This window comes from Ammodytes marinus (genome assembly GCF_949987685.1).
Source record: "Ammodytes marinus genome assembly, chromosome: 10".
Taxonomy (NCBI): domain Eukaryota; kingdom Metazoa; phylum Chordata; class Actinopteri; order Uranoscopiformes; family Ammodytidae; genus Ammodytes; species Ammodytes marinus.
Genome location: NC_137214.1, coordinates 14,672,495 through 14,685,635, shown reverse-complemented (window position 1 = coordinate 14,685,635; position 13,141 = coordinate 14,672,495). Strand labels below are relative to the sequence as shown.

Below are 13,141 nucleotides of genomic sequence, written 5' to 3'. Positions count from 1 at the left end.
CAATTCATTGCCACAAAATCAGCTAGTAACACTGGACTTACTTTGAGCATTGTAGGCTACATGTTGAATTATTTTGCACCAATAAAGTAGGCCTACATTTACAATTAATTAAATTACCATATCCAAATGACGTACAGTGACCCTTGGATTTCGAGAGGGTTGCAGTTGACTGCTTTGCCTGCTGGTTGGTAATCCAGTCGGAAATAAAACATTTTGAAATCTCTTCTGTGGTTTTGGAGGTAGACTTCTAAAATGACCCAGGTGTCATCAGGGTTATCTCAACTCTGGCTTTGAGACCATAGCCTATATAACAGAAAAAACATGCATTATGGACTTTGAGGCATCGAGGGGAACAGTTTGATATTTTGCGGCTATATTCAATTTATTTCCTATAGTTAGATGAGAACCCATATAGATCTCTAGTGTCTGTACGGTATTACGGTACAGATTAGTTTAGCACAAAGATGGTAAACGGGGAAACCTGGCTCTGTCCAAAAGTGACAAAATCCATATTCCAGCACCTCTACAGTTCACTAAGTAGGCTAACATGGTAGTCTAGCCTACTCTGTTTTTAGGTTTGTAAAAATAAATAAGACTTTGGATATTGAGTCCTATGTCCATGATTGAGTCTCCAAGTGTTTCCTGGCAACTTGACATTGACAACAAGACTCCAGCCTCCAGGAAATAGTAAGGCAAATAATAGCCCTCTGTAAAACCACATGTTGGATCATACACTTTTTTTTCCTCTTTTTTTAAATACAGATTTAACAAACAAGATAGGCCCAGCTTGTTATTTTGTCAAGATCTGTGGCTATTCCTAGACATGGGCATTTAGCAGGCAGAGATCTGAAAAGCTCTGACTCAGTGACAAGTTGCATTGTGGGAAATGTAGGATTTAGTGTTTTGTGGGCTATACAAGCAAGGCCATTACTTTCAAAATATTTCTCAGAACTCCGTCAACTTTTAGAAAATGCGATTAAATCACATCGGCTACATACCTTTATGATTTAGCCGTGATACGCTACGTCTGTAAATGAGGGCAGCGCTGGCGATAGGTTATACGATCTATGGTTAGAGGCAGTGGCACTTTAAGGGGTATTCAGGTTCGGGGCGGCACTTGTGCACTCAGGCTGAAGCCGTGAGCCAACTGCAAGGCGGGCAAACGAACCGCTGTTGTCCTTCCCTGTTCAAACCCGGAGCTCCCGTGAGCAGCCGCTGGCCGAGGACACGAAACCCCGGGACAGTGATGGAAAGAAGACACTAGGGCTGATAGAGTGTGAGCTCTACTTCCATTACACCGAAAGGAAAGTTTAAAAAACCGGTTGAGACGTTAAGGTCGGAGAGCGCAGAAAACTTTGTATCTGTCTACCAGCCTTTGCGGATGGGGGATGGGCTGGAGGAATACAACAGCAGACGCCGCATGAACTCCCTAATGGCTGGATGAAGAAATTGCCCGAAATAGTAGCTACGGTTTCATTCAATTGAGGTGAGACGAGAAAGGGAAGCCGCGGAAAATGTTGACACATTGAAACAGGAACAAAAACTATGCTGAACAGGTTTGTCTTGACTGCTACTTAGCTACTGTACCGAGGTGATATGTTGCCCTTCCTAGCTGTAACCTGTAGTTTAATACAACCACAATCTGTCATTACCTGGAATTACCATTAGTTTGGTGTCACATTTGTTTTCGTTATCTCTTAATACTTAGTTAAGGTCAGTTGAAGTAGCTTCGTGTTGTCATAGGCAGCAGGACTAATTCAGCCACTTGAAACCACTTCTTTACTGTTCTTATGTAACCTAAACCTAGGTGGGGACACAGAGGTGTGGTCTAACAGGTGTGTGTGTGTGTGTGTGTGTGTGTGTGTGTGTGTGTGTGTGTGTGTGTGTGTGTGTGTGTGTGTGTGTGTGTGTGTGTGTGTGTGTGTGTGTGTGTGTGTGTGTGTGTGTGTGTGTGTGTGTGTGTGTGTGTGTGTGTGTGTGTGTGTGTGTGTGTGTGTGTGTGTGTGTGTGTGTGTGTGTGTGTGTGTGTGTGAGCTTTGTGGTGGTATGAAAAGCTACCTCACCTGTGAACTAACCTCTTTCCATTTCCATTACATTGCTATGTCATCGGCACAGCGAGCTTTGGACATACAACTCTCACAACAAGTCCGCTATCCTGCTGACTAAAGCAGGGGTTATTGGCTAGCCTGTCACTTATTTTCTCATTTTAAACTAAGTATATTTCTCAAAATTGCACCACTATTTTCTCTATAGCAGTAAATTGTAGATTGGCTGTAGATTACAGCCACTTTGGCAGTTCCATTTTCCCCCAGCGTAATTTTTGTAATTCTTTGCATGCGTACATACTTGAGCATGCTGCGGTAATGCTATAACAACAATGGGAAGGATATTGTAAGCTTTAGATCTAGCCTGAGTTCTCAGGTTGGACTATGATAGGAATGTGAAGGGGCATAACCATATTCCTTTCTCTTTCAATAAAACACCACCCAACTGTGCTGGCTAACTGTCCAATAACTCCCCTTCAAGGTCATTGGAGTTGAGGTGGAATAGGATCAGAGAATTGGCACTGAGCTAAGCTAAAATAAAGACACAAGCTGAGATCACAACTGACAGTATATTTTTTCCATCTACAAAGTCCCAATTATAAAATGTTCATTATTCTGTCCATGTGAGAGTTGATTTTCTTGTCTCGCATGCCAGACCAATCGGGCAGCATCTTGAATAACGATGTGGTTTAGTTGAAGGGAACCTTTGTTTTCCATAGTGAACCATGCTTTTCAGCTCTGCGCCCCCTTTGTGACCCAGCGAAAGGACAGTTATCTGCCTGTGTGTGCAATGCTTAACTGCTCTAAAAAACACACAAGTAGAGTGCTGGCAAATGATTGACTTCCTGCATCCCCTCTGGTGACCTGAGATCTGTCGGCAGTAATTCTGCTGGCATCCTAAAGCGGTGTGTGTGACATGATGTCCTCCGTTTGAGGTTTTGAGCAGGAACCCCGGGTGAGCTGTACAAGGACAGTCAGTCAGGGGGAGGAAGTGGAGGGAAAATGCTGGTTTAAATGCAGCTAGGACAAACTGCCTAGAGAGTATTCTCAGGGGCCGGGGGCCCTAGCGTTCACAGACATCTGATGGAAGGCCAGCTCTGAAGAAGACTACAAGAAGCCACAACAGAGCGCACACAGGCTTCAGAAGGAGCCCCCCCTCATTGCCTCTCAGTGGCTTATTTGAGCATCACCAAGTCCTTAGCTCGCATTCGGCTAAAAGGAGTGAAAGTGAGGGGTGTGTGTGTGTGTAACCATATGCTGCCTTGCCCCCACTATCAGGAAGTGTAATTACACTACAAACCTTTGCGTGTAGGAAATGGGAGGAGGGCTGTGTCCGTGTGTAGGAAGTGTTAAGCTCAGCGCGCCCTTACCGAACTCACTCCAGCCAGCGCGCATTGCAAAGGTTTGTAGAAACAATTTAGCCAGGGTTTACATGTTCCTCCCGCAGTATATTATTAGGGAGTGTGTGTGTGTGTGTGTGTGTGTGTGTGTGTGTGTGTGTGTGTGTGTGTGTGTGTGTGTGTGTGTGTGTGTGTGTGTGTGTGTGTGTGTGTGTGTGTGTGTGTGTGTGTGTGTGTGTGTGTGTGTGTGTGTGTGTGTGTGTGTGTGTGTGTGTGTGTGTGTGTGTGTGTGTCTTTTCACCGGCTGGACTCTACCAGAGAACATAACACACTATCGCATTACAAGTACATGCCTGCCGTGTTGCATAACTGGATCAAAAGAGAAGCGACCGTCCCCCCCCAAACTATATAATATATATATATATATATATATATATATATATATATATATATATATATATATATATATATATATATATATATATATAAAAATCTGTACGACTAATGAGGACACGGAGTGGGAGTGAGCGATACAGAATAGTCCCAGTTTCCATTAGCTGTCTTTTCTTCCTGTGGGTCACTCCTAAAAATACAAGCTAGCTCTTGTGTGTATTAAGCGCGTCAAGGGACAGAGTTTTAACATGGTGGACTCCCATATTCCAGTATTTTAAAGGTGTTCTTGTGAGTAGTATAGGGAGACTAATGAATAATTGAAGTTGTTTTGAGAGTTGGTCTGGTGAAGAATCTATTAATTGCCATTGCACTTGTGACTCATTCTAAACCAGGTTGGATATGGTCCTTCTGTTCTTAAATAATACCACTGCCAATACCTATGATACAGGGTTAGCCTAGCCTGTTATGACTTTATAGAATAATTTTGTTAATTTTTTAATTTTTTTAAATGTTGTCTCCGGCTCTATGGCTCCAATAATTAACAGCTGTATTGTTTAATTATTGAGACACATACTAAATGTTATATTCTACTTTGGGAGTTAGACTTGGTCAGCTTTACAATTTCCATGAATCAATTTACTGACCATTAGTGTGACCAGCAAGCAGTACAGGAATCCTCAAAACCTAAATTTGCATCCCTACTTTGTATCCGCTTTTATCTGATTGCCTTACAATCCGGTGTGTTCTGAAACTGAAAGCGCTGCATGATTATTTATTTTTTCGGCTCTTTAGCACACATATTTTGATTTACTATATATACATTTAAGATCGTGTTGAAGAATTTCCTGTACCCTGATGTCGTCATTATAAACAAGGCGCGGCAGCAATTTATGGTTTACGTTATGATTCCCTCCCCCAACTTCCCACACAGTCTTAAGGCTGGTCGTAGTTCAGTGCTCCTTCCTGCTCCTCCTGAACGGCCACAGTGGTTAGTTAAACGGGATGTTAGGAATGTGAAAAGGCAAATCATTTAGCTTTTATCTCCTGTGCAGCTACTACGCGTAGTGGTACTATCTCACCGCCATGACTGGTATTTGCTGGTATTGTGAAGTCGTCAGGCTTTAAGACGGCTGTCTGTCTAGTTAGTCTTTGTTGTCGACTTGTCCCTCGACTCCCCCTTCCCTCCCGAGACGCCATTCTCTCGTGCCTCCTATGCCTTGGAGCCAAGTGGACTAGTCTGAATGGCTGTTTCCGCGTGTGCTATCCCTGTTTCTAGGAGTGCTCGGACGTTGCTATTGGTAACAGGCACTCAGGCGGTGTCTGGTTACCTCACCTTTGCAGCGTCACTCTGCTGTATTAACCCTTTGAGCACAGACCAGTGGGGAGAGCTGGACCCAGGCCTAGGGTGGGATTTGTGTTTGCTTTGAATCCCCTAGGTTTGGGCGCTGGGGGGGGTTAGAGTTCAGCGACCTAAAGCTTGTTTTTGCACCTGCCCAGAATGTTTTCCGGGAGCTGGGACTACTTTTCGGCTAAATCGCCTTTGTAGGCATGAGTGTGTTTGTTTTTTTGAGGCTACTTGTAGGCTTGTCGGACAGAATCTGGACTTTGATCTGTTGTTGATCCCGTTACAGGAAGTGTTGCCGGCTATGGATGATTAAGCTGTAAGGTAGGAGTCTCCAGGCCTCCAAAAGGCACGGTAGTAAAAGAGAGTTGTGGAATAAATGTGGATTATATTCTCTGGCAACTCTTACTTTAAATCTTAATTTGATCTAGACAAAGATAATATAATCTACGCTCTACTCTGGCTAAATTCCAGAGTAGAACGGCACAACATGAAGCCTTATTCTCAATTCTAACAGCATTTCATTTACCTTTTCATTTGCAGTGTGTAAAGTGTAAAATTGTCCAAACATTTACCAACTATGACAAAATGTGGTGGCTCACAATGCGGCATTATTTGTGGTGCCGGTGCCTCCTTTGTGTGATCACATGAGCCCTTGCCTACTTGTCTTTCTAGCTGCATCTGTCTGTTTATCTAGCCGTGTGTGCTGTTTGGTGCGGTGGCCTCACTTGTTCCAGCAGCCTGGTCACAGAGCACAAGGCTAGGCTAATGAGAGCATTCTTAATGAGGTGTTCCAGGTGCATTCATATATCATCCCCCTGTGCTCCGGAGCAGCAACTAGATTTACACACCTATGACAAATGGTCATGCGTTGGAAATTGTTCGGAGGCCTTACCTTTTTTTTATTTTAACCACACTAAAGAGCCAATGTTGAACCTAATTAATCCGTATAATTAATCACCTGACATTAGACATTACTGGATGTGTAAGGCAGATCTGTGATAAACCATCTGTTCCTGGGGGTCGTTAATCAGCCTAAGGATTCGCTGAAGCTTTCCTTTATTTACTTTAGCTCACTGCAGCAGCTAACCGAGACAAAGATTTCCAACCATTTCCACTCCAGTAATGCAAGAGAGCAGGGTCCAATGCTCTTTTGGCCTCTTTATTTAACATGGTCAATACTACATTAAATGTGATGTCGGCGGGGAGGGGCCTCGTGGTGTAGTGGTTAGAGCATCCCCCTGAGGCTCAGTCCTCAGTCGCAGCAAACCTGGTTCGAATCCGACCCGTGTCTGGTTCTCTGCATGTCCTCCCCGCTTTGCCCCATTTCAACTCTGTCTCTCCAAATCGGTCTACCAAAGCATAAAATCAGGGAATATCTCCTCACGGTCCGCTGTAAAAAAAATCCAGTTCATACGCAGCCTAGGCTCTGTACACTTGTTTTGCTATCTATGATGGGTGGACCCCCTTGGTTTACATACCAGTTTCCTAACCCAAGGCTGTAGATTAACACTGGATTTTTTTTCTTTCAGCACACACACGGTATGGACAGGTAATGGACCATGAAGACATATTCACGGATTTTCACAAAAAGTGATTTTTATCAAGTTAACATTCTCCAGAATCGCTGACTCCACTTTTTGATTATGGGTGTACCAGCCTTGAAAGGGGCAGCACTATATGCTCTAAGGGAGCTGTCTATAGGGTGGTGTTGACATTGTTTGTTCTTCTGTTTCTTCCTATTGCAGAGTACAGTCGCTTTGAGTCCAAGATCCACGACCTGAGGGAGCAGATGATGAACAGCAGCATGAGCTCAGGATCCGGCTCCCTGCGCACCAGCGAGAAACGCTCCCTCTATGTCAGGTGAAGCTTTAGCGCGCACACTGACACAGACACACACACAGCCACAAACACACACACAGCCACGCTTGCACTCACAACATGAAATTCTTGAGATTCTGTAGTCAAAATAGCCACTCTTGCATAATAAACCTCCTCATGCCCGTGTGGGGGCGAGGTAGAATAAACGCCTGAAAGCACATGTTGTTAAAAAGCAGCAACACTGTCAGCAACAGGAACGTATATTGTTTGGGATCATGTGATAAAACACGAAACCTTACACCGATCTATTTGTAGTGTGACATTCAATATTGGGCAATGGGTTGATGCTGTTCACAACCATCAAAAAGCTGATGGTACAGGCATTTTGTGTTGTTTTGATGCCACATTGAATCTACTCTGTGTTATGTAGATTGACAGTGGTGCTTGTGGAAGTGACCTGTGTTATGACACTGTGGGCCGGTTGCCAAACTGGATGGAGGCTCATTTAGGAATTGAAACAGGTGGCATCCTTGTGCTCGCATAAATACCACGAGTCACAAAGGGACTCTCGGGGTCAAGGTGAAATGGACTGTGTGATGTAACTCCATAGTCCAAGTGCTCCAGCACTGAAGCACTAATGCACCTCACTTAACCTAAGCCTAATGGCTACATTACTAGATTGATTTAGCCTAAGTTCAATAGCAATGGACCTTAGTCGGATCCATCAAAAGTACATTGGTGGTATCTCATTGGACGCCCACTATAGAGGTAGGTTCACCAGTGTGACTCACGCCTCTCTTATAGACCGGCTCCTATGAGGCATGTAGAGGCCTAGCCTGCTCCTGTGCAGGTGACTAAGCCCACAATTATGTTGGAAAAGCTGTCTAGTTAGCCGGCTGATGCAGAATCTACCTTGTCCTCCCAGCCTAGCCACTGGAATGCAGAGGCGTTAAGCCTAAACCAAAAAAAAAATAAGTAAAGAAACAAAGCTAACAAAATCAAACCGTCACATTTGCTCTAGCTCTCTGAAACACTCAGTAAATATGTGAAAGTGCTATAACATGGTTAAGGCTTGGAATTTGACTATCATTCATCAACCTATGTTAGAAGTCCACTTCCCTGTAGAGCAGCACACCGGCAGATACGCTTTCACTAGATTACATCATGACAGGTTCAGCTGTTCTGTTTTCGTATTGTCCTCTGCAGTTTCACTTGGCATGAATGCTTAAGCAGAAATCTTAAACCAGAGGAAAATGTGGTTATGTCTGTTAACGGGACCACCACTGTATATGGCCTGTAGATATAGACTTGTAGGTCAAGTTTAGTTTAACCTGTAAAGCCGGTATTAATACCTTGTGCACATGGCTGTGGGTTTACTCGTCTGACAAGATAGTGACGCACTCAGATGGAAAATAAACAGGGCATGTTTGTGTTGGAGGGTATGTGGCAACAGCAGTTAGAAATGTCAAGTGTAAGCATGTGAATGTCAACCTTTACCTGTTGTCTGGAATGAGATATGACGTGGCTTTCCACTTTGTTATTGTACATTTACATAGACACTTATTGTTTCAATTCAATAACTGCATCTGAATGTATCATACACAACTCCAAGGTTTTACATTGTCATCTACAATTCCAGTCAATTCACTGCCCACATGTAAGCAAAGTGAAGTATTAGGAAAAATTAACAAATGCTAACATAAAGTAAATGCAGGAAATGTACAGATGCCACTTTGTGCCAAGTGTGTAAACATAGTAGTTTGATCTTGGTGCAGAATCTCCACACCCCAATTTGAGATCAAAGGAAGTAGGGAGTGTAACCAAAGCCTTTTTGTTTTTTGCAGAGCTTTGTTTGACTACGATCGAACGAGGGACAGCTGCCTGCCCAGCCAAGGCCTGAGCTTCTCCTACGGGGATATACTTCATGTCATCAATGCTTCTGACGACGAGTGGTGGCAGGCCAGGCTGGTCACGCCACACGGAGAGAGTGAGCAGATCGGGGTCATTCCCAGCAAGAAAAGGTAAGACCAACTCTCTCTCTCTCCAACTTGGAGGTGCACTTATGTCAAACAAAGCAAATGTGGCTAGTGGCTCCTACTACCATTCAGTCCCAGTCTAAATGTATTATTTTCTGTCTTCCCCCAGAGTGGAGAAGAAGGAGCGGGCCAGGTTAAAAACAGTCAAGTTCCACGCCAGGACAGGCATGATTGAGTCTAACAGGGTAAGTGTAGAGAGCCAGCTGCTCTCTGCCCTGGTGCCAGAGAGGCTGTCTTGAGAGCTGCTGCTGGGCTCCCAGGGAGATGGCCTACTTCCCCCCTGAGTGTGGGAAAGAGACCAGCACCTGCTCACTGAAGCGATCACACAAAAAGAAGCGCTCGTATTACTGTATAGATTACACAGAAGCTCCATGGAATAGAGAGGTCTCTGTGAACCCCAAAGCTGGTGTAACCGCTGATAATAAGAAAGCTGGGCACTTATACGACGTCTACACATTAGTCAGAGGGGCTCTGTCGGTCAGAAGTAAATTCACAGAAGTATAAATCGGATGTAATGTTGTGTCTGTATCTTTAATGCGAGCTGCTTCAATTATATGAAAATGGTTCATGTTTTAAATTGGTAAACAGAAGCCTGTTTCCTTTACATTGATATGCCATTCATTTCCACCCCATTGCCTGCTTCTCATTTTCATTAATTGATGTGTATTATTTGTATACATTTCATTTGTGTTTTGTTTTTGCATGGTTGTCGAGTACCTTCATTGAAACCCATTCTGTTTCTTTGTTTTCACCCTCTCATTGCCCCCCTCCTTCACACCCACCCACACACCGACAAGCAGCCAGTCAAAGCAATGCGCAAAAAAAGCTTCAACCTCTCACGCAAGTTCCCGTTTTACAAGAGCAAGGAGAATATTGTGCAGGAGTTGGTGGAGTCCGAACGTAAGTACCAGCTGTGTGATCGAGGGGTCTGGGGCTCTGGTTGTTGTTGTTTTGTGCTTTCCTCCTTCATGCTTCCGTTCTGTCTCTCAACTTTCATCTTTCCACTCACCTCCAGGGATTGGGTTTGTGTGATGGCACCGCTCTCATCCCTTTTCTCACTGTCCCAGAGAGAGGCCCTACACGCAAAGCTGGCATATGTGGGCTTCTCTCTGGTGTGTCTGTGCATCTACGGGCTCCAGAGGAGTGTCTAGCATTGTGCGCTGCCAGCTGTGTGTGTGCACGCACACATGTTCTCGGCTGCATTAATACACAGGCCTTCTAACACTGTGATGCTACTCCTTGTATAACTCCTGATCAATTCTCCAGTCAATCACTAACCTTCGACAAGAAGAATCTCATTAGCTGGACTAAAGCTTTAACACTTAACAGGTCAAAATCCCATCTTAATGGGATTGGGCTTGTGTAATTGAAAAAGGCTGTGGCTTACTATGAACAAAGTGGGGCTCAGGCTTAATGAGTCCAACACAGCACCATGTGTCAGTGGGCCTGGCGGCGAGCACTACACAGCGAGCGCACTCCTCTTCCTCTCTGCCCCAACTCTCACTAACCTCTTCTTCTTCCTGTCTGCTCTCTTCTCTTGGTTTTCTGCTCTCACCTGTCGGGACACCTAGGACTTCCCAGGGTTAAGCGATGACTTTTATGGATCAAAGAGTTTGAGTAAGTGTGTGGTTGTACTGTGTCAAGCAGCTGCCCCCCTGAGCTCAGAGAAAAATGCTTTGTCACTGCAGACCCAGCTGGGAATGCTAACAACACACACACACACACACACACACTAGAGGTGGGGATCTTCACAGGCCTCACGATTCGATTGCAAAACGATTCACGATGCATCTGCAATGTGTAGCATCCTTCATTTTCTATATAACTGCACAGTGTACATTACTACCATTTCAGATAAGACTAGACCACTTATTATTTAATGGATTCCAGGGATCAACATTCATAAAACCTGAACATCTACAACAGAAACGCTACAGTAATAGTCGAAGAAAGCTAACGGTAACGTGAAGTCAAAATCAAAAATCGTAAGAAACCAAACATTTATTTTTTCCTTAGTATAACGGCCCTGTGGTTGAGCCACAGTTGGTTTGTTAACGTTTGTCCACAATTTGGTGAAAGAAAGTCACATTGCTTTCAGTCTGAATTAACTTGATCGTCCCTTCAGCCGTGAACCAAAAATTAATGTTAGTAGGTTATTCTATTGTTTTGTGTTGTGTTGGCAGCAAATTCTTTTATGATGTTGTGTATTTTTATCAATGCAGAATCTTTCACGTCCGAATTGTGAGAAATTTTATAATCGAGACATTTTCACATTCCCAAGGGATGGTGAATGAGCGTTACCCTTATTCTGAATGTCTCATGGGGTCTTTACAATGAATGCTTAGTAGAACTTTGTCAGATAAGGTCACACAGCGCAGGAATATATCTGTCACCAGAGCAGGCCTGGTTGGAAACACTTTTTCCCTCCAGTTCCCCTGAGTCAGTCAGCCTTTCTGGCCTCCCTCCTGTGGACGGCGTAACGCCTGGATGTTTTCTTTGTCTTTTCCCTGATATGAGATCTGCTGCCACAGGCACAGATCTAGCAATAGGAAACACTGGCCAGGGAATTGCGGGGCATTTGGGATATCGTCACAGGAAACACTTAATTTCCTATTGCTTGCACCTAAAACCACTTCCCTAATATTTCCAAGAGCATGGCTTCCGCACCAAGCAAGACTTCTGCTTTCTTTATGCCCCTTTTTTCTAAATGGCCTAGATGTCGAGAAACAGAGTGCTTTTTTTTTCCCCCCAATGCTGTTTTGAGGGAGGTGAAAATATTTTTCACTCGTAAGAGAATTTATTGAAATTGAAACTGTGGTTTAAGCTGTTTTTGAGATTATTTTCATCTTGCTCTCTTGTGCGTTCACAGAATGCCTGACATCCAACACAAGCGACAGTGAAAGCAGTTCGAGTGAGTCACCTTCTTCTTTTTCATGGTCTTTCTAGATTGTTTTACACTGCCGACACAGACAAATAACATGGTAGATGTTCTTGAATTGACTTGTGAAATGACATCTTTAAATTAATCCTTGTGTTTTATCAGTTATGAAGTTTATATTCTGTTTCTTTAATTGGAGTTGACATATTTGATGACCATTTTGTTTTGTGTTATTACAGAGGGACAGGAGGACACGATTCTTTCCTACGAGCCAGTAATTCGACAGGAAAGTGAGTGAATCACAATTGAAAGAAACGCATAGCATAAGTCAAACAATGGCTTGTATATTTCTACATGTATCCTCACCTGCCTTCTTTCGTCTCCAATGCAGTCCACTACACAAGGCCTGTGATCATATTAGGCCCAATGAAGGACAGAGTAAACGATGACCTCATCTCCGAGTTCCCCCACAAGTTTGGCTCCTGTGTGCCCCGTGAGTTTACAGCGACAAACAGATCCAGACAGTATTCTAAACACGACTGCTCAGATAAAAATAGACTTGTTCCATTCCCCTCTCCTCTGCAGACACGACTCGTCCAAGGCGAGAGAACGAGATGGACGGCCAGGACTACCACTTTGTGGGCTCGCGGGAGCAAATGGAGAAAGACATTCAGGACAATAAATTCATTGAGGCCGGCCAGTTCAACGAGAACCTCTACGGGACGAGCATCTTGTCCGTCCGAACTGTCGCTGAGAGGGTAAGCACCTGATAAAGTGTTCTACCACAAACTACCACCAAATTCTTTTAATTTAATTTTGCAGAAGTCATTTCTGCTGGTTTACAAGAACCACAATCAGTCCTTCATATGGCATCTAGGGCTGGGCGATATGACCAAAATCTCATATCCCGATATAGGTCATTTCATAACCCGATAACGATACATTTCACGATATAGCATATTTTCTGTAAATTAACGTAATAAAAATGTTATATAAATGACACATTGAAATGAGGCCTTTCTCTTATTACATTTTTGGACAAATAAAAAGTATTTACAGTTTTTGGATGATTTTTTCCTTTTATTCAAACTCAAATTTTCAGGCATGCAACAAAGTAGAAAATGCTCATGTTATCTGACCGTCCAACTTAATACTGTAGGCCTACTTACAACCTTAGTATTTTAGTCTGCAATAGCGCACTGTTCTTGTAATAGTTACACCTTGTAATTTAGTGTATTTTTTTTTTTTTTCTAAAATATCATAATTTCCAATTCAGTGCAAATAGC

General features: G+C 43.5%; 1 protein-coding gene across 11 annotated transcripts in view; it reads left to right on the top strand.

Moving 5' to 3' along the window:
• Positions 1–13,141, top strand: part of dlg3 (discs, large homolog 3) — a gene marked incomplete at its 5' end in the record, with an annotated part of 84,727 nt that overhangs the window by 66,268 nt on the left and 5,318 nt on the right. For 6 of the 11 annotated variants that reach the window (XM_080035549.1, XM_080035546.1, XM_080035544.1 and 3 more), the window contains 8 exons: positions 6,869–6,983; positions 8,786–8,962; positions 9,087–9,162; positions 9,778–9,877; positions 11,847–11,888; positions 12,095–12,145; positions 12,247–12,348; positions 12,441–12,613. In XM_080035549.1, the coding sequence (XP_079891675.1) occupies positions 6,869–6,983; positions 8,786–8,962; positions 9,087–9,162; positions 9,778–9,877; positions 11,847–11,888; positions 12,095–12,145; positions 12,247–12,348; positions 12,441–12,613 (836 nt within the window). Of the gene's footprint in view, positions 1–1,142; positions 1,557–6,868; positions 6,984–8,785; positions 8,963–9,086; positions 9,163–9,774; positions 9,878–11,846; positions 11,889–12,094; positions 12,146–12,246; positions 12,349–12,440; positions 12,614–13,141 lie in introns of those variants that run through there. The other 5 variants (XM_080035548.1, XM_080035547.1, XM_080035542.1 and 2 more) reach the window with 3 other exon arrangements.